Raw genomic sequence first — 19,300 nt, forward strand, 5'->3', positions numbered from 1 at the left:
CAGAATATTGTTCAGTACATGAGAGCAAATGTAGTCATGACAGCCACAGTTTTCTTATACGCAGGAGTTTACAGGTTTTTGCTAACACCTAATTCAAATAATTGGGGTCTAAATTTTAAGACTTGCACACAGTGCAATCCCCTGGGACAGAAATTATGTTGTATTTCAGAATGAGCTTCATAAATTACGATGTCCTGACAAATCTGCATGATAAACTACAACATGGGTTAATCTATGTCTATCTAACATTGAAATGTTGCACACTCCTGAATAATGTCAGGTCTGGTTCAAGTTGGTAAAGCCACAACTGTCTTTATAATAGAATTGCATCAAAAATGAATTTTGTTCCATATAAATCTCCTGTTTGGCATGTCTCTTGTAATCCGGTTCACAGCAGCACTGACGGATGTGTTGACTTGACAAATGTGTCTGAGTTTTGAACGACCCTTCACCCCCTTTTGTTCTATGCTGGCTGAAGACCTAGCTAGCCAGTAACTAGCTAACACCAGACACATATTAAAGGGGAAACATACCGTATAAGTATCTTTGCCATAGATGAATGAGGTAAACTTTTCATTATATTTGCTGACACCCTACAGTCAAATATTGGCACCAGTAGAATAGCTATATATACCACGCCCTCTCTGCAAACACTCCTTCTCCGGTGTTGGTTACAAGGCGGAACTTACTTAAATCAGGTTAGAGAATATCTTGTTGCCATTGGTGTATTAAAATGAGAGTTAACGTGATGTTACCTTGTTCCCTTAATCATAAATCAAAGTGTTTGACATGGAGAGGGGTCAAACTTTATCAATGTAGAAGTAACAGTCATTTCTCAGACTTTGGTCATCATCCTTTAATCTGGTTTCATTTAAATATCATCCAATTTCATGAAAAACATTATTTTGACAGTTGATGACCTTTTAAATCAATGCAACAAGAATAGAGGGGCTAGCAGAATATCACAGGCTCTACTTAATGTGTTGAATATTAACCACTTTCTCCCTCTGTCTTTTTACCTTCTTCGGAGTGCCTTTTTCTGATGGAAAACAAAATCTGTTACATTTTGGAGACTATTTAAAGTTCCAGTTTAGTCTAAATTACTGCTTAAAATACAGCCTAGTCGCCTTGGCAAGGCTATATTTCTCTTGCAAATGATGATAAAGCAGACCTCAAAGTGCATCATGTCCTTTAATGGCAGATTGCATGGGTGTTCTTGGGTTTTAAATAGTGTTTCAAAGTACCAGTTTCATGTGCCAGCTGGCACTATCATTGTTTATTCAAAACAACTGGTTCGCTAATTCAAAAGCTGCCTGAAATGAGAGACATTGACTGAGTTACTGTAGGATTCTACCATCATTAATCATTAATCATATAATGAGTGTTTAGTTTGTTGTTGTCATTGTCTCTGCTAGTTGTTTATACCCCCCTCTCCTTTTCACCAGATAGTCCATCGTACAGCCGTCCCCAGTGCGCTGGCCCTGGACTGGATAGGGAAGAACCTGTACTGGTGTGACATCGAGAGGAAGAGCCTGGAGGTGTCTAAAGCTAACGGCCTGTACCCCTCTGTCCTGGTCAGCACTGGTATCAGGAACCCCACTGACCTGGCCCTGGATCCACAGTCAGGGTACTCTATCAGACACTTTGACCTCTATCCTCTGACCTCTTACCCTAACCCCACTGACCTAGCCCTGGATCTACAGTCAGGGTACAGCCGCAGGCAGAACAGGAGAGAGAGAGCGAGAGAGACAGAGAGAGAGAGAGCGAGAGAGAGAGAGCGAGAGAGAGAGAGAGAGAGAGAGAGAGAGAGAGAGAGAGACTATTGCAACATAAATAGTGGAGGGTTCGGGAGACACTGTGGCCCCGTCTGACGATAATCCCACCCACTTTCCCAAAGCACAGCCCCCACACCACTAGAGGGATATCTTCAACCACCAACTTACCATCCTGAGACAAGGCTGAGTATAGCCCATGAAGATCTCCCCCACGGCACAAACCCGAGGGGGGGCAACCCAGACAGGAAGATCACGTCAGTGACTCAACCCACTCAAGTGACGCACCCCTCCTAGGGATGGCATGGAAGAGCACCAGTAAGCCAGTGACTCGGCCCTTGTAATAGGGTTTGAGGCAGAGAATCCCAGTGAAGAGATGGGAACCGGTCAGGCAGAGACAGCAAGGGCGGTTCGTTGCTCCAGTGCCTTTCCATTCACCTTCACACTCCTGGGCCAGACTACACTCAATCATAGGACCCACTGAAGAGATGAGTCTTCAATAAAGACTTAAAGGTCGAGACCGAGTCTGCGTCTCTCACATGGATAAGTAGACTATTCCATAAAAATAGAGCTCTATAGGAGAAAGCTCTACCTCCCGCTGTTTGCTTAGAAATTCTAGGGACAGTAAGGAGGCCTGCGTCTTGTGACCGTATCGTACATGTAGGTATGTACGGCAGGACCAAATCGGAAAGATAAGTAGGAGCAAGCCCATGTAATGCTTTGTAGGTTAGCAGTAAACCTTGAAATCAGCCCAAGCCTTAACAGGAAGCCAGTTTAGAGAGGTTAGCTCTGGAGTAATATGATAATTTTGGGGGGTTCTAGTCAAGATTCTAGCAGCCATGTTTAGCACTAACTGAAGTTTATTTAGTAGAGCATTGCAGTAGTGACAAAAGCATGGATACATTTTTCTGCATCATTTTTGGACAGAAAGTTTCTGATTTTTGCAATGTTACGTAGATGGAAAAAAGCTGTCCTTGAAACAGTCTTGATATGTTTGTCAAAAGAGAGATCAGGGTAATGCCGAGGTCCTTCAGTTTTATTTGAGATGACTGTACAACAATCAAGATTAATTGTTAGATTCAACAGAATATCTCTTTGTTTCTTGGGACCTAGAACTAGCATCTCTGTTTTGTCCGAGTTTAAAAGTAGAACATTTGCCGCCATCCACTTCTTATGTCTGAAACACAGGCTTCCAGGGAGGGCAATTTTGGGGCTTCACCATGTTTCATCGAAATGTACAGGTGTGTGTTGTCCGCATGGCAGTGAAAGTTAACATCATGTTTCCGAATGACATCACCAAGAGGTAAAATATATAGTGAAAACAATAGTGGTCCTAAAACGGAGCCTTGAGGAACACTGAAATTAACAGTTGATTTGTCAGAGGACAAACCATCCACAGAAACAAACTGATATATTTCAGACAGATAAGATCTAAACCAGGCCAGAACTTGTCGGTGCAGACCAATTTGTGTTTCCAATCTCTCTAAAAGAATGTGGTGATCGATGGTATCAAAAGCAGCACTAAGGTCTAAGAGCACGAGAACATATGCAGAGCCTTGGTCTGATGCCATAAAAAGGTCATTTACACCTTCACAAGTGCAGTCTCAGTCTAAAACCAGACTGAAGTGTTTCGTATACATTGTTTGTCTTTAGGAAGGCAGTGAGTTGCAGCTTTTTCCCCAAAAAAATTGAGAGGAATGGGAGATTCAATATAGGCCGATAGTTTTTTATATTTTCTGGGTCATGGTTTGGCTTTTTCAAGAGAGGCTTTATTACTGCCACTTTGAGTGAGTTTGGTACACATCCGGTGGATAGGAAGCCATTTATTATGTCCAACATAGGAGGGCCAAGCACAGGAAGCAGCTCTTTCGGTAGTTTAGTTGGAATAGGGTCCAGTATGCAGCTTGAAGGTTTAGAGGCCATGACTATTTTCATCAATGTGTCAAGAGATTTAGTATTATAAAACTTGAGTGTTTCTCTTGATCCTAGGTCCTAATGCAAATAACTTTTGGTAACATTTAACCTACTGTTTTTAAAATGTTCTGCTAGTGACATCTAAGACCTCACCACATTCCTCCCTGTGTAGGTATGTGTTCTGGGTGGACTGCTGTGAGTCCCCTTATATTGGTCGTGTGGGCATGGATGGCCGTGGGCAGGTCGTTATCATCGACAAGGAGATCTACAGCCCAACTGCCCTCACTATAGATTACACCAACAAGAGGCTGTACTGGGCTGACGACAACCATATTCTGTTTGCCAACATGGAGGGCTCCCAGAGACATAAAGGTGAGGCAGAATAAAATGGGTACATTTCCTTGCATCCTCTCTCCTCACCTCCTCAAAACAAATTGGAGAATAATGGAAGTATTAGAAGTATTGAAAGTATTTGAAAGAAAACTAATATGTTTAAACACAGGTCTGGTTACAACACACTGCTGATCATTTGTTGACAGATCTGCTGTCATGCTGCATGCTCATCCACTAATGGCGATTCTCTTTTGCCTGTATTGTGTCTCTTCCCAGTGTCTTATGACCACATCCAAGGTGTGATGGGTCTGACACTGTTTGAGGACTTTGTCTACTGGACGGATGGGAAATCCAAATCACTCCGAAGGGCACATAAAACAACTGGGGCCCAGGGGATAGAGCTGCTTAACTCCTGGCAAGCCATCAAGTCTGTTAAGATTTACCATTCACTACGCCAACCTGAAGGTAGAGTAACCCACCCAGCCAAGCAGTCCCCTCATCTGCCAGCCCATGGTTATGCTATTATTATATAGGATGTAATTATATAGGGTATGATATTAAGAATGTGGCTAGTGTTCAATTTAATGATGTTGTACTTTTGGTGTTGCCCCCCCTCTTTCCTCCTCCCTCTGCAGTGTCCAAGCACCAGTGTCAGGTGGCCAATGGAGGATGTAGCCACTTGTGTCTCCTCTCCCCCAGCGGGGAACACAAGTGTGCTTGTCCAACTAATTTCTACCTCGCCGCTGATAATAAAACCTGCCTCTCCAACTGCACTGCAAGTCAGGTCAGTGCCTAGTCCCTCACACTCTCCTCGGCACTTGTAGATAATATGGTAACTCTTTTCCAGTTTGTTATTATATTCTGGGTTTTCCCTAAGGCAGATCTGTTGTTTCATGCTTTTTCTCTTTGTTTATATCACACTCTCTCTTCTTTCCTGCCTTGCTTCTATAGCTTAAGTCCCATGAAAATAGTAGTGTTGCTTTGTTATGCTTTGAACAACTCGAATGGAAAGCTAGAATCCATTTTTTGTGTTGAGTTAGAATTCTGTCTGATTAATTTGTGTGTTCTGTAGTTCCGCTGCGGGACCGATGAGTGTATTCCTTTCTGGTGGAAGTGTGACACTGTTGATGACTGTGGTGATGGCTCAGACGAGCCTGCTGACTGTCGTGAGTACCATGTTTTCCAATTTATACAAACTATGCATTACTGGACTTACTGGGGATCCTGGTATGATAGGCCAAAGTCAGTCAGCCTTGGAAACTACTTTTGTTTTTATTAAACATTTTTGCTGTGATCTTTTACTGTGATCTGAGAATATTTTAAATAATATTCTGCGTTTTGAAGAACTTGTATTAAATGCATGTTTACACATGCTTTTCAGAAATGCAAGAACTGTTTTACATTGTCATTAATTATATTTTTTATTACGAATGTGTAGTTTATCATAATACGTGAGCATACATAATGTTCAGTGTACAAGTACTTTAATTGGCTGGCTTTGCATTCTCTGAGATAACATTGCTAATTTTCATGCAGCTGAATTCAAATGTCAGCCTGGTCGGTTCCAGTGTGGCACTGGCCTCTGTGCTCTTCCTCCCTTCATCTGTGATGGGGAGAACGACTGTGGAGACAACTCAGATGAGGCTAACTGTGGTAAGGAGGAAGACTGGAACATGCATCCCCATTCACGAAGATTGGTGAAGTCAAATTGCCATGGTCTAAGGGGCTTCCCAGTTCTAGGAATAATATTTCTATTGTTGTTACTGTCCTTCACACTGAGTCTATCTGTAGGAGTCTGTTATCCGTTGATGTTCGGGGGGAATAGAAGATAAACAATACGTCTTCAAGCAGCTTTATACCTTTAATGATGCCTTTCAATACATCTTGCTTCAACACAAAAACACACGTCTGGTATCTGGCCACAATAACATGTCCATTAAAGAAGACTGTAGTTGTTACTGACTTTCACACTGAACCTGTTGATGTTCAGATGGAAAATCAAACAATACGTTACCCAGCAGCTTCATACCTTTCTTACCGCTTGATACCTTTTCAAGACATGTTGCTGCAATACAAAAAAAGAACAAGTATGGATTTATGTCACAATAACAAGCCCATGTGTGGATGTGCTTTGATTTCAAAGCATTGTTATTTTTTATTAGGTTCTTTGCTAAGCCAACAACTTCACTTTATATTAAGGTGATGCAGCCTTTTGTCCTACATGTTTTCGTTGATGGATGATTTTCATCCTAAGTGGACACTTGGTTATACCTCTTCTCCTCTATTTTATCTTTCAGAGACATACATATGTCTGTCAGGGCAGTTCAAATGCACCCGGAAACAGAAGTGTATCCCTCTAAACCTCCGCTGCAATGGACAGGACGACTGTGGAGACGGAGAGGATGAGACAGACTGTCGTAAGAAGAACCTTCTAAATTACTAGCAGAGGGATTGTTTTAGGAATCTTGAGGATTACTTTTTAATTTAGGCTAGACTACTTCTATGGGATTATTTTCTTCTTTTTTTTTCTTTTTTTTGCCAGCAGTTCAACAAGAATGAGATGGAAATTCTTATGTGAAGGTGTAAAGGTGGTATCTGACAGTTTGAGACATATAATCCTAAAGGTCCTTACCGGTGAATTTATAGTGAAGCTCAGACAGCCTACCCTTGTGTGCTGCCTTAAATAATAGGGAGTCAGATAGTGATTAGGTATTCCAAAGGCATGCTTGTTTAGCCCTTTCCCTGTGTGAGAGGATTAGCTATGATTGAATTAGAAAGTGAAAGAGAGAACAGAGATAGGTATTTATATTATTTGATGGTAACTCTAGCTATCAGCAGTAAGGTTATACCTCTGACAAAATGTCTGTGGGTTGCCTCATTTGTTTGGCTTGCCTGTGATTTCAAGATGGAGTGAGAGTCACTATGGAGTGAAAATCAGTATACATTTTTTTTATTTTTTATTAAGGAGAACTGTATAATTACTTCAGCCATCGCAATACACTGTAGGACTCGTAGGCATTCTCACTCTTAATCAGACTGTAGATGTACATTTGTAAATGTAGTAGATCTTATCAGGAACACTGTGCCAATCACAGGAGGCTGCGAAGGGTAGCACAGCTCATAATAATGTCTGGAACAGTGAAAATGGAATGGCATCAAACACATGGAAACCATTGACATGGATGGTTATCTGAGTTTTAAACTGACTTGGGTGTTTCTAGACTGCAGATATTTGGGTTGATCTGTTTATTGTGTTAACCTGTTTGCAAGTCAGTTATTTCTAAATCAGAGGCTGATGATTCCATCTGTAAGGTATAGTAATACATGTTATTAACACAGCATGTTCCTGCCTCTGTAAATTATAGTTATTAATCCATGTGTTCAAGGCTTTTGGGCTGTTTGCTCACCTCTTACTCCTTATGTCTGTCCTCTCTCTCTCCCCCTTATCTCTCTCTCTATCACTCTCCCATCCCCTATTGCTCTCCCTTCCCCACAAGCATTTCACGGTAAAGTCTACAGCAGTTGTATAAAATTTGATTTGATTTGGCCTGGTGTAAACCTGGACCCCCTCCTCTCCACAGCAGAGAGCACCTGTTCCCCAGATCAGTTCCAGTGCAAGGCCTCCATGCACTGCATCTCCAAGCTGTGGGTGTGTGATGAGGACCCGGACTGCACAGACGGGTCAGACGAGGCTAATTGTGGTGAGTGGGGGAGCGTTAAAATCATAAATCAAACCAGTCCTATAGTTTTATTGCTCCTTGGTTGAAATTGTGATTAGGAAATGAATTAATTGTACGCATGGGTTCATTCTAATCTGCTCTGTACTGATTGAGTTGAAGCAGCCATAAAGACTGGTAGTTTATCAGCACTGGATGTCAGACTTTTCAGTAGTGTGTATGGCACCAAAACAGCAGACATCACATTGGATAGTTAGCGCATTATGGTCTTTAGTGTTTTGACCCCCACAAATAGTTTAGAGTATTATTTTCAGGGTATTTTTAGTGGTAGAGATACTTTCCAACCTCACGCAACTATCTTTCCCACCGGTCATGACTTGAAACTGTGAAGCTAGGAAGTCACAGAGCTGTGTTGTTCTACTTTTAAGTCAACTTCTTCCTCTGGATTAGGCTTTCAATGATTTTTTAGCTCTGCTCACATCTAGAAGAAAGAGATCAAGGTTCCACATGAATTTCCTTCTTGGGCCTTTGTGCAGTGTTAGAAAGTGTTCTGTCTTTTAAGGCTGTTTTCATCTTCATCTCAGTCCAATGGTTATTTGAGTGGATAGATAGGCTGCCATAATCTTTGGGAAAATCGATCAGCTCAAGATCAATTGTTTCTTCACTCAAAGTATTGGTTGTTTTGTTTGATACTAACTCTTCTGATGTTCAAAACAAGCTATAAGCTACTAATTGCCACTAACTAAAGAGATCTCTTTTAGAAGTTGTAACATTTTAATTAATTTCCTAAATGCTGTTCAGTTAACAATTGAGTGCGATATGGAGGATAATTAGGATAGTGAAATCATACTCCTAAACCATTGTCCTTGAGATGTTTTTAAATCTCATTCTTCCATTACTAGTTCTCTTTACCTGTTCTTTCTTTGTTAATTGGCTCAACCAATTGACTCAATTGGACAATCTGAGACAAAAATAACTGTGTGTGTCAGGGTTTCCGTCAGGTCAAATGACCGGGAAGATTTTAATTTATCGGGCATTTTAAGAAATGTACCGGTCATCCATGTGCATTGGGTGCATAACCCACTAGGGTGTTCACCCATGCAGCCAGTGCTATCAAACAATGAGGGACATTTACGTGTCCTTAAAAATAGCCTAGAACAAATGACAAAAACACTGTTGCTTGTGTTTCGATGTGTAGCATTAGAAAACTTTATAGCCTATTGTTTTATTGGTTTTTGCTTTCCTAAAAGAATAATTGTCCACCTCATGGTTCAGCTGTCGGGGATTTGAACACTAAATACATCAGGGCATTGCATGCATAGGTCTATACTGTTGGCTTAGGCGTCCACTGTATGATATTAATATAAAAAAAATATATATATATATATATATATTTAATTGAAGAGAAGCTTAGGCATAGTCCCAGAGAGAGAGAGAGGCCTATATTGCCAACGACATGCTACTACACCAACGTATATTTCATTATCCTTGTCAGATAGGCTAGCCTACTGCCTCTGCTATAAAGATATAGGCTTACAGGAGGAGGCTTATTCATTCATTTTCAATAAGAATATTTTTTATGAAGACAAGCATCACTTCAAGTTTATCTGTCGAAGTCAGTTGGAGCACCTTCGTACCATAGGCCTGCAGTATAATGGGCTAATAACCACACCACACCAAACCACAAAAGTTTCTAAACTTTAATTAGGCTAATATCAAAAGTAAGTTACGCCATTATTTATAGAGAAAATATGAGTAGGATATTATATTGCGGCTAACACGACAATACAGTTGGAACTTAATTTGGTCAAAGAAAATGGCTCAGAATGAAACAAAACACTTGAGAACTGGTTTAAAACTTCACAAATGTTTTGAACAGGCTGTATTGCAGCAATTACTAAGAAAGGCTAGTGCCTACCATACCCAACAAATGTACAGCAATAGGCTAATGATATGTACAGTATTTTACAACAGGCCTACTCTGCAACTTGATCCTGACAGGCTGCCCCCAGGTGGTAAGGGTAGGTAGCAACACATCTGCCACGCTGATCCTCAACACTGGAGCTTCCCAGGGATGCGTGCTCAGTCCCCTCCTGTACTCCCTGTTCACCCACGACTGCATGGCCAGGCACAACTCCAACACCATAATTAAGTTTGCTGACGACACAACAGTGGTAGGCCTGATCACCGACAACGACGAGACAGCCTATAGGGAGGAGGTCAGAGACCTGGCCGTGTGGTGCCAGAATAACAACCTATCTCTCAACGTAACCAAGACTAAGGAGATGATTGTGAACTACAGGAAAAGGAGCACCGAGCATGTCCCCATTCTCATCGATGGGGCTGTAGTGGAGCAGGTTGAGAGCTTCAAATTCCTTGGTGTCCACATCAACAACAAACTAGATTGGTCCAAACACACCAAGACAGTCGTGAAGAGGGCACGACAAAGTCTATTCCCCCTCAGGAAACTAAAAAGATTTGGCATGGGTCCTGAGATCCTCAAAAGGTTCTACAGCTGCAACATCGAGAGCTGGTTGCATCACTGCCTGGTACGGCAATTGCTTGGCCTCTGACCGCAAGGCACTTCAGAGGGTAGTGCGTACGGCCCAGTACATCACTGGGGCAAAGCTGCCTGCGATCCAGGACCTCTATACCAGGCAGTGTTAGAGGAAGGCCCTAAAAATTGTCAAAGACCCCAGCCACCCCAGTCATAGACTGTTCTCTCTACTACCGCATGGCAAGCAGTACCAGAGTGCCAAGTCTAGAACAAAAAGGCTTCTCAACAGTTTCTAACCAAATGGTTACCCGGACAATTTGCATAGTGTCCCCCCCCCCCCAACCCCTCTTTTATGCTTCTGCTACTCTCTGTTCATCTTATATGCATAGTCACTTTAACGATACCTACAAGAACATACTACCTCAATAAGCCTGACTAACCAGTGTCTGTATATAGCTTTGCTACTATTTTTTTCAAATGTATTTTTACTGTTTTATTTCTTTACTTACCCACACACACACACACATACCTTTTTTTCCCGCACCATTGGTTAGAGCCTGTAAGTAAGCATTTCACTGTAACGTCATCATCTTTGAAACCTGTTGTATTCGGCGCACGTGACAAATCAACTTTGATTTGATTTAACCTACTTATATCTTAAACTAAATATGGAGCACACTATTAAAGAGCGAGATCAAACTTAATTAAGCCACCGAAAATGTCTCAACAGAATAAACCAAAACACGTTTAGCATATTTAAAGAACTGGTTTGGATTAATAAATATGCCTACAGTAATAACAATGATATACAGTAATAATTATGATAAAATTATTATAAATACGAGAAGAAGACAAAAAAAACAGTTCCAAAGTTGCCGCCTACCTGAATAGCGAGTTGCACAGTGGCCTGCATTTGGACGTGCAAACATTCTTCCCATTTACGTCTGCTACAATATTAAAAACTTGTCCATGTGGAGGACATTCTCCTGGTAGGCTTTTCACTATAGGCATACTTTCTAACTTTCATTTTACTTCAATGAAATAGGCCTCCATCTTCGCTATCAACAGTATCCCAAGGCTTCTCTCTCTCTCTCTCCTCAGTATCAGGCGCATAAGGCCAAGGACTGAGAGAATGGTGCTGGAGCACGAAATTAGGATGTATGATATGTAGCCCCGGACAATTTGGCCAGCTACAATTGTATTTATCGGCTTTTAATTCATCCGTTAGCCGGGAAACCCTGGTGTGTCTGGGGGGTGTTATCAGCATGCCAATCTCAACAGAAATTAATTTGAGTGACATCTGAAAAAGCTATCATCAGGATGCTTTATAATGGCATGTCACTTCCCTGCAGCTCCCTCCTTACATTGATTTCCCTATGATTGTTATCTATGCTTCTGAGTTGCTGTTACTCTTCATCAAGTGGCATTTTTTACAAGATATTTCAGTACACTCAGACACAAATCGATCCTGTGCCAAAGTTGAAAAAGTGCTCAAAAGTAAATAAAAAACAGGTATACTACTCAAAATAGTCATATATTTTCAAAGATGATGATATATTTGAACTGACATTTGATTGTAAAAGTGAAGCTCTAATGAGCTAAGTAAGATATAAAGTAGATATTCTTATATATCATCTATAGTGCTGTGTCAGTATTTATTTTATATCTTGTTAGTGGCTGGTTCCTAATGTGTGTGTGTGTGTGTGTGTGTGTGTGTGTGTGTGTGTGTGTGTGTGTGTGTGTGTGTGTGTGTGTGTGTGTGTGTGTGTGTGTGTGTGTGTGTGTGTGTGTGTGTGTGTGTGTGTGTGTGCGTGCGTGCGTGCGTGCGTGCTCCCCCCTCCTGCCCCTGTTGTCACATTGGAACAGCAACTAAGAAATTGTTTCTTATAATGTGGGCTGGGCACCAATTTGAGTATGACACTGAAATAATAATAATACAATATATACAGTACCAGTCAAAAGTTTGGACACACCTACTCATTCCAGGGTGTTTCTTTCTTTTTACTATTTCCTACATTGTAGAACAATAGTGAAGACATCAAAAGTATGAAATAACACATATGGAATCATGCAGCAACCAAAAAAGTGTTAACCAAATCAAAATATATTTTGTATTTGAGATTCTTCAAAGTAGCCACCCTTTGCCTTGATCACAGTTTTGCACTCTCTTGGCACTCTCAACCAGCTTGGCCTTCACATTGAGATTAATACATTAAATGTATATTTATAACATAGCAAAAAATGTAGACAATTAAGATCAAATCAAATGCATTTATATAGCCCTTCTTACATCAGCTGATATCTCAAAGTGCTGTACAGAACCCCAGCCTAAAACCCCAAACAGCAAGCAATGCAGGTGTAGAAGCACGGTGGCTAGGAAAAACTCCCTAGAAAGGCCAAAACCTAGGAACAAACCTAGAGAGGAACCAGGCTATGAGGGGTGGCCAGTCCTCTTCTGGCTGTGCCGGGTCGAGATTTTAACAGAACATGGCCAAGATGTTCAAATGTTCATAAATGACCAGCATGGTCAAATAATAATAATAATCACAGTAGTTGTCGAGGGTGCAGCAAGTCAGCACCTCAGGAGTAAATGTCTGTTGGCTTTTCATAGCCGATCATTCAGAGTATCTCTACCGCTCCTGTTGTCTCTAGAGAGTTGAAAACAGCAGGTCTGGGACAGGTAGCACGGCCGGTGAACAGGTCAGGGTTCCATAGCCGCAGGCAGAACAGTTGATACTGGAGCAGCAGCACGGCCAGGTGTACTAGGGACAGCAAGGAGTCATCATGCCAGGTATTATACCCTTCCGGCACCAACAGAGATGGCCGCCTCGCTTCGCGTTCCTAGGTAGTCCTGAGGCATGTTCCTAGGGCTCAGGTCCTCCGAGAGAAAGAAAGAACGAGAGAATTAGAGCGAGCATACTTAAATTCACACAGGACACCGGATAAGACAGGAGAAGTTACTCAGATAACAAACTGACCCTAGCCCCCGACACAAACTACTGCAGCATAAATACTGGATGCCGAGACAGGAGGGGTCAGGAGACACTGTGGCCCCATCTGATGATACCCCCGGACAGGGCCAAACAGGAAGGATATAACCCCACCCACTTTGCCAAAGCACACCACTAGAGGGATATCTTCAACCACCAACTTACCATCCTGAAACAAGGCCGAGTATAGCCCACAAAGATCTCCGCCATGGCAAAACCCAAGGGGGGGGGGGCGCCAACCCAGACAGGAAGATCACGTCAGTGACTCAACCCACTCAAGTGACGCACCCCTCCTAGGGACGGCATGAAATAGCACCAGTAAGCCAGTGACTCAGCCCCTGTAATAGGGTTAGAGGCAGAGAATCCCAGTGGAGAGAGGGGAACCGGCCAGGCAGAGACAGCAAGGGCGGTTCGTTGCTCCAGAGCCTTTTCGTTCACCTTCACACTCCTGGGCCAGACTACACTCAAATCATATGATCCACTGAAGAGATCAGTCTTCAGTAAAGACAAAGGTTGAGACCGAGTCTGCGTCTCTCACATGGGTAGGCAGACCATTCCATAAAAATTGAGCTCTATAGAAGAAGGCCCTGCCTCCAGCTGTTTGCTTAGAAATTCTAGGGACAATTAGGAGGCCTGCGTCTTGTGACCATAGCGTACGTGTAGGTATGTACGGCAGGACCAAATCAGAAAGATAGGTAGGAGCAAGCCCATGTAATGCTTTGTAGGTTAGCAGTAAAACCTTGAAATCAGCCCTTACCTTAACAGGATGCCAGTGTAGGGAGGCTAGCACTGGACTAATATGGTCAAATTATTTGGTTCTTGTCAGGATTCTAGCAGCCGTATTTAGCACTAACTGAAGTGTATTTAGTGCTCTATCCGGGTAGCCGGAAAGTAGAGCATTGCAGTAGTCCAACCTAGAAGTAACAAATTAATTTTTCTGCATCATTTTTGGACAGAAAGTTTCTGGTTTTTGCAATGTTACGTAGATGGAAAAAAAGCTGTCCTTGAAACAGTCTGGATATGTTTGTCAAAAGAGAGATCAGGTTCCAGAGTAACGTCAAGGTCCTTCACAGTTTTATTTGAGACGACTGTACAACCATTAAGATGAATTGTCAGATTCAACAGAAGATCTCTTTGTTTCTTGGGACCTAGAACAAGCATCTCTGTTTTGTCTGAGTTTAGAAGTAGAACGTTTGCAGCCATCCACTTCCTTATGTCTGAAACACAGGCTTCTAGCGAGGGCAATTTTGGGGGCTTCACCATGTTTCATTGAAATGTACAGATGTGTGTCATCTGCATAGCAGTGAAAGTTAACATTATGTTTTCGAATGACATCCCTAAGAGGTGAAATATATAGTGAAAACAATAGTGGTCCTAAAACGGAACCTTGAGGAACACCGAAATTGAGAGTTGATTTGTCAGAGGACAAACCATTCACAGAGACAAACTGATATCTTTCCGACAGATAATATCTAAACCAGGCCAGAACTTGTCCGTGTAGACCAATTTGGGTTTTCAATCTCCAAGAGAATGTGGTGATCGATGGTATCAAAAGCAGCACTAAGGTCTAAGAGCACAGATGCAGAGCCTCGGTCTGACGCCATTAAAAGGTCATTTACCACCTACACAAGTGCAGTCTCAGTGCTATGATGGGGTCTAAAACCAGACTGAAGCATTTCGTATACATTGTTTGTCTTCAGGAAGGCAGTGAGTTGCTGCGCAACAGCTTTTTCTAAATTTGAGAGGAATGGAAGATTCGATATAGGCCGGTAGTTTTTAATATTTTCTGGGTCAAGGTTTGGCTTTTTCAAGAGAGGCTTTATTACTGCCACTTTGAGTTGAGTTTGGTACACATCCGGTAGATAGAGAGCCGTTTATTATGTTCAACATAGGAGGGCCAAGCACAGGAAGCAGCTCTTTCAGTAGTTTAGTTGGAATAGGGTATGCAGCTTGAAGGATTAGAGGCCATGATTATTTTCATCATCAGGTCAGTGAGCTATTGGATGACATAATCAAAACGTTCGTCATAACGAGGAGACCAAGGCGCAGCGTGATATGAATACATTCTTCTTTATTAAACTAAGAACACTAAACAAAATAAGAAAACGAACGTGAAGCTATATAACACAAGAGTGCTGACATGCAACTACACATAGACAATAACCCACAAAACCAAACTGGAAATGGCAACCTAAATAGGATCCCCAATCAGAGACAACGATAAACTGCTGCCTCTGATTGGGAACCAATTCAGGCCACCATAGACCTACATTTACCTAGACATACCAAAACCCCATAGATGTACAAAAACCCTAGACAAGACAGAAACACACATTCCACCCTCGTCACACCCTGACCTAACCAAAACAATAAAGAAAACAAAGATAACTAAGGTCAGGACGTGACACTTATTTTAGTTTCTGCCTTAGTCTCACAGGGAGGGGAGGTAACACTTTCTCTATCACCAATCTTAGGAAGACATCATTTTATCAACAAAAAAAATTGCAAATATTTTGTGGGGTCTTAAGAAAAGGTGTTTAATATTGCAAAGTTGTTGTCATAGATTCTGTTAGGAGATCTAAGCCATTGGCAGCACAGTCAGGTATTTCATCTTACACTGTGTTAGTGTCTCTCGAGTACGAGGGATGTTTTGAACTTGGTGTCAGCCTTGCACTACGAGGAAACCCTGAGGAAATGATGATTACACATAGAAATATGATAGCTCCACCATTAATATTCATGCTCTTTGAAGACATTTGCATCTGTCGGTTTGTTTGTTTCCTGATGTAAAAAAGATGAAAAGACCTGCGGACCTCATGAATTCCGCTGTGAAAATAACAACTGCATCCCGGACCACTGGAGGTGTGACAGCCAGAACGACTGTGGAGACAACTCAGATGAGCAGAACTGCAGTGAGTACACCTATGTCTGCTGCTCTACTTTCTTAGCTCCCTCCTAGCTTTTACCAACTTATATATGCTCTTGACGTCGTACAGGCCAACTGGGGTTTGTACGGTCATGAAAATCATGGAAAAGTAGTATAGTATTTTCAAATAGTATTTTCCAGGCCTGGAAAAGTTTTGGAAAATGATCAATTTGACCAAATTTGAGGGATTTTATGAAAATTCCTTTTATAATTTCTGTTAATGTAATTTATTTAGCCACAGTTATAAATAAAAAGTTGTATCAATCAGCCAGGATCTGAATGACACTCTTGCGCGGCTCTGTTTGCGTGCGTCACCTGCATGTGTGCAAGACAAGTGGGCCATTGCTAAAGGACAGAGAGACAGTTGGACATTGCAGCAGCAAGTAGGCCTAACCTATCAAATATAATAGAGAACAGACTAATAACTAGGTAGCCAATTCAAAACATATCTTGTACCCTCTAGTTAACTAGCTATTGTTAGCATGTAATTCCATTGACACTCGCGAATAAGGCCATTACATACAGTTGAAGTCGGAAGTTTACATACACCTTAGCCAAATACATTTAAACTCAGATTTTCACAATTCCTGACATTTAATCCTTGTAAAAATGCCCTTGTCTTTGGTCAGTTACTATTGCGTACCATTATTTGTACCGATGAACGTGGTACCTTCAGGCGTTTGGAAATTGCTCCCAAGGATGAAGCAGACTTGTGGAGGTCTACAAGTTTTTTTCTCAGGTCTTGGCTGATTTCTTTAGATTTTCCCATGATGTCAAGCAAAGAGGCACCGAGTTTGAAGGTAGGCCTTGAAATGCATCCACAGGTACACCTCCAATTGACTCAAATGATGTCAATTAGCCTGTCCGAAGCTTCTAAAGCCATGACATCATTTTCTGGAATTTTCCAAGCTGTTTAAAGGCACAGTCAAATTAGTGTATGTAAACTTCTGACCCACTGGAATTGTGATACAGTGAATTATAAGTTAAATAATCTGTCTGTAAACAATTGTTGGAAAAATTACTTGTGTCATGCACAAAGTAGATGTCCTAACCAACTTGCCAAAACTATAGTTTGTTAACAAGAAATTTGTGGAGTGGTTGAAAAACAAGTTTTAATGACTCCAACCTAAGTGGATGTAAACTTCCGACTTCAACTGTATATGCCTTTTTAAAATTATTCATATGATTAATTTAAACAACTATTTTGCACGAAACAAACTATTCACTTTGTCATTGTATTAGTTGGGAATCAGTTCAAACGTGGTGAATCGCAAACAGTAATTTTAGGATAATTTTTTTGATGTAGCCTTTCTTTTGGATTATGTGTCTTCAACACTTGTTTTGTAGATACTTCCAGTTGATTTAGGCATCCAATGTATGGGACATTGCAACTCAATAGATTCTAGTCAGCCTGAAAAGTAAACTCTTCTAAGGTAGCTAGCTAAGATAAATATGGCTAAACTAGAAAAGGTACATTTCCCTGAAGACGATTTGTGGGCTCGCTTTAGCTGAATGAAGAGATTTGTAGTCTATCAAAGCCATTTGATCTTTGATAGTGAGCTAATTATTGGTGTCGTTGTTGAGCGGCTTCGCTGCAAGTATATTGTATGTTTCGGATATTCAAGTTAAAAAATGAGCTAATTATTTCAAAAGGCATAACACGTATTTGGTTACAATGTTATACAGTACATCAAGGGTAGTCAACCATCATCCAGGAGAGCTAATGGGTGTGCAGGCCTTTATTCCATTCGTCATGTAACAAACCACATTTTAGAAATGAGCTGCTCAACCGGACCATGATTAACTGGCTCTGTGTTTGAGCAGGGCTTGATCAAAAGCCTGCACACCAAGTAGCTCTCCAGACTGAGAGTTGACCACATGTGTTTTGTACAGTTACCTGACAGGTGTTTTACTTTGTGGGGGTTAAGTGCCTTGCACAATAACAGGAGGTGGTACATGGGATCAGAGAGCAGCCTACCAGTGTCGATACCACATTACGCTTATTTTTGTATACGTACATAGAGACGCCAGCAATTGTTGGTCATGGAAATATGGTTAAAAGTCATGGAGAAGTCATGTGTATTTACTCTGCGTATGCACCTGCGCAGCTCCATTGGTATTTTGGGACTGTTTAAGGATGAACTGTGTTACTCTGTTTTTCCCTCTTGCTTTGTGTCTTTGTATACTGTACCATTCCTCTGCTAAACTTTGTAAAGTGTTCCCACAATCAAAGTTAAGCAGCTGGCAGCTCAGTGGAGCGCTGTACCTAGCTGTTTATAACTTGGCTATGCCCTCTGAGCATGTTCCCGCTCCAACCTCTTTGGATCTGAAAGAAAGTCAGAGCTCCAGAGAATCCTCCGCTTTGATACCGTCTCTCCTCTGTAATTTTCCCAAGCTCACTTTTTTTTGTTTACATATTCATCACCAACTGCTGGAATAAAGTTTATGTTTACTTATGAAAGGTCTTTGTTAACCCAGTTAGTCCATATCTCATCTCTGCACTATGTACGTGTGCGTGCACACAAGCATCCATGTGTGTATTTGCAATTTATGCTGAGTATGCATCGTTCATTTGATTTATTATATGCTTATTCCCCTTACCTATTGATGTCACTTAAAATGCAAATAAAGTCCAGTCGAGTGTTGGATGGTAAAGAATTAAGCAGGTGTGCCAGCTAGGCTAGCAGACAGCAGAGAGAGAGAGGCTGCAAATCACAATCTGCTGTAGACTGCAGGCTCTGCTGGGACCTTTCCTCTAACTGCAGCTCATAACGCTCCCTATAGTCTGTTAACAGTCCATGATAACAGATCAGCTCATAAACACAACTACCTTCACTCCCTACAGTCAGTTAACAGTCCACGATAACAAGGGGATAAGGGGAAAAACCCCAGCACTGGAATTTGATGCTGCTTAAATATGGCATAATGTTGTCCTCAGAGACCTAGACATACAGTGTACCTTAATGTGCAGAGTGGAGGTTGCCAGATAGTAGGTCTCAGGAGTATACTGTCTCCCTAAGCTGTCACTATAGCTATGAATGTATTAACATCTTGAAAGCCACTGGCATGCCAACTATCAAGTCCAACAAACGTCTGACAAGCCACCAGATGGTTTATACAGTAGGCCTACTGCCAGATGATTAGCATGCAATGCTAAAGAGATATCTCCTGTAAAAGGGGTCTAGGGGATT

General features: G+C 41.5%; 1 protein-coding gene across 1 annotated transcript in view; it reads left to right on the forward strand.

The window, feature by feature from the left end:
* lrp1bb (low density lipoprotein receptor-related protein 1Bb) overlaps positions 1 to 19,300 on the forward strand; it is a 103,263-nt gene that overhangs the window by 53,653 nt on the left and 30,310 nt on the right. The window contains 9 exon segments of the mRNA XM_065005692.1: positions 1,446 to 1,627; positions 3,859 to 4,058; positions 4,296 to 4,484; positions 4,655 to 4,803; positions 5,092 to 5,185; positions 5,556 to 5,672; positions 6,317 to 6,436; positions 7,601 to 7,720; positions 15,979 to 16,095. Coding sequence (XP_064861764.1) covers positions 1,446 to 1,627; positions 3,859 to 4,058; positions 4,296 to 4,484; positions 4,655 to 4,803; positions 5,092 to 5,185; positions 5,556 to 5,672; positions 6,317 to 6,436; positions 7,601 to 7,720; positions 15,979 to 16,095 — 1,288 coding nt within the window.

Source organism: Oncorhynchus nerka, linkage group LG3 (assembly GCF_034236695.1).
Source record: "Oncorhynchus nerka isolate Pitt River linkage group LG3, Oner_Uvic_2.0, whole genome shotgun sequence".
Classification (NCBI taxonomy): Eukaryota; Metazoa; Chordata; class Actinopteri; order Salmoniformes; family Salmonidae; genus Oncorhynchus; species Oncorhynchus nerka.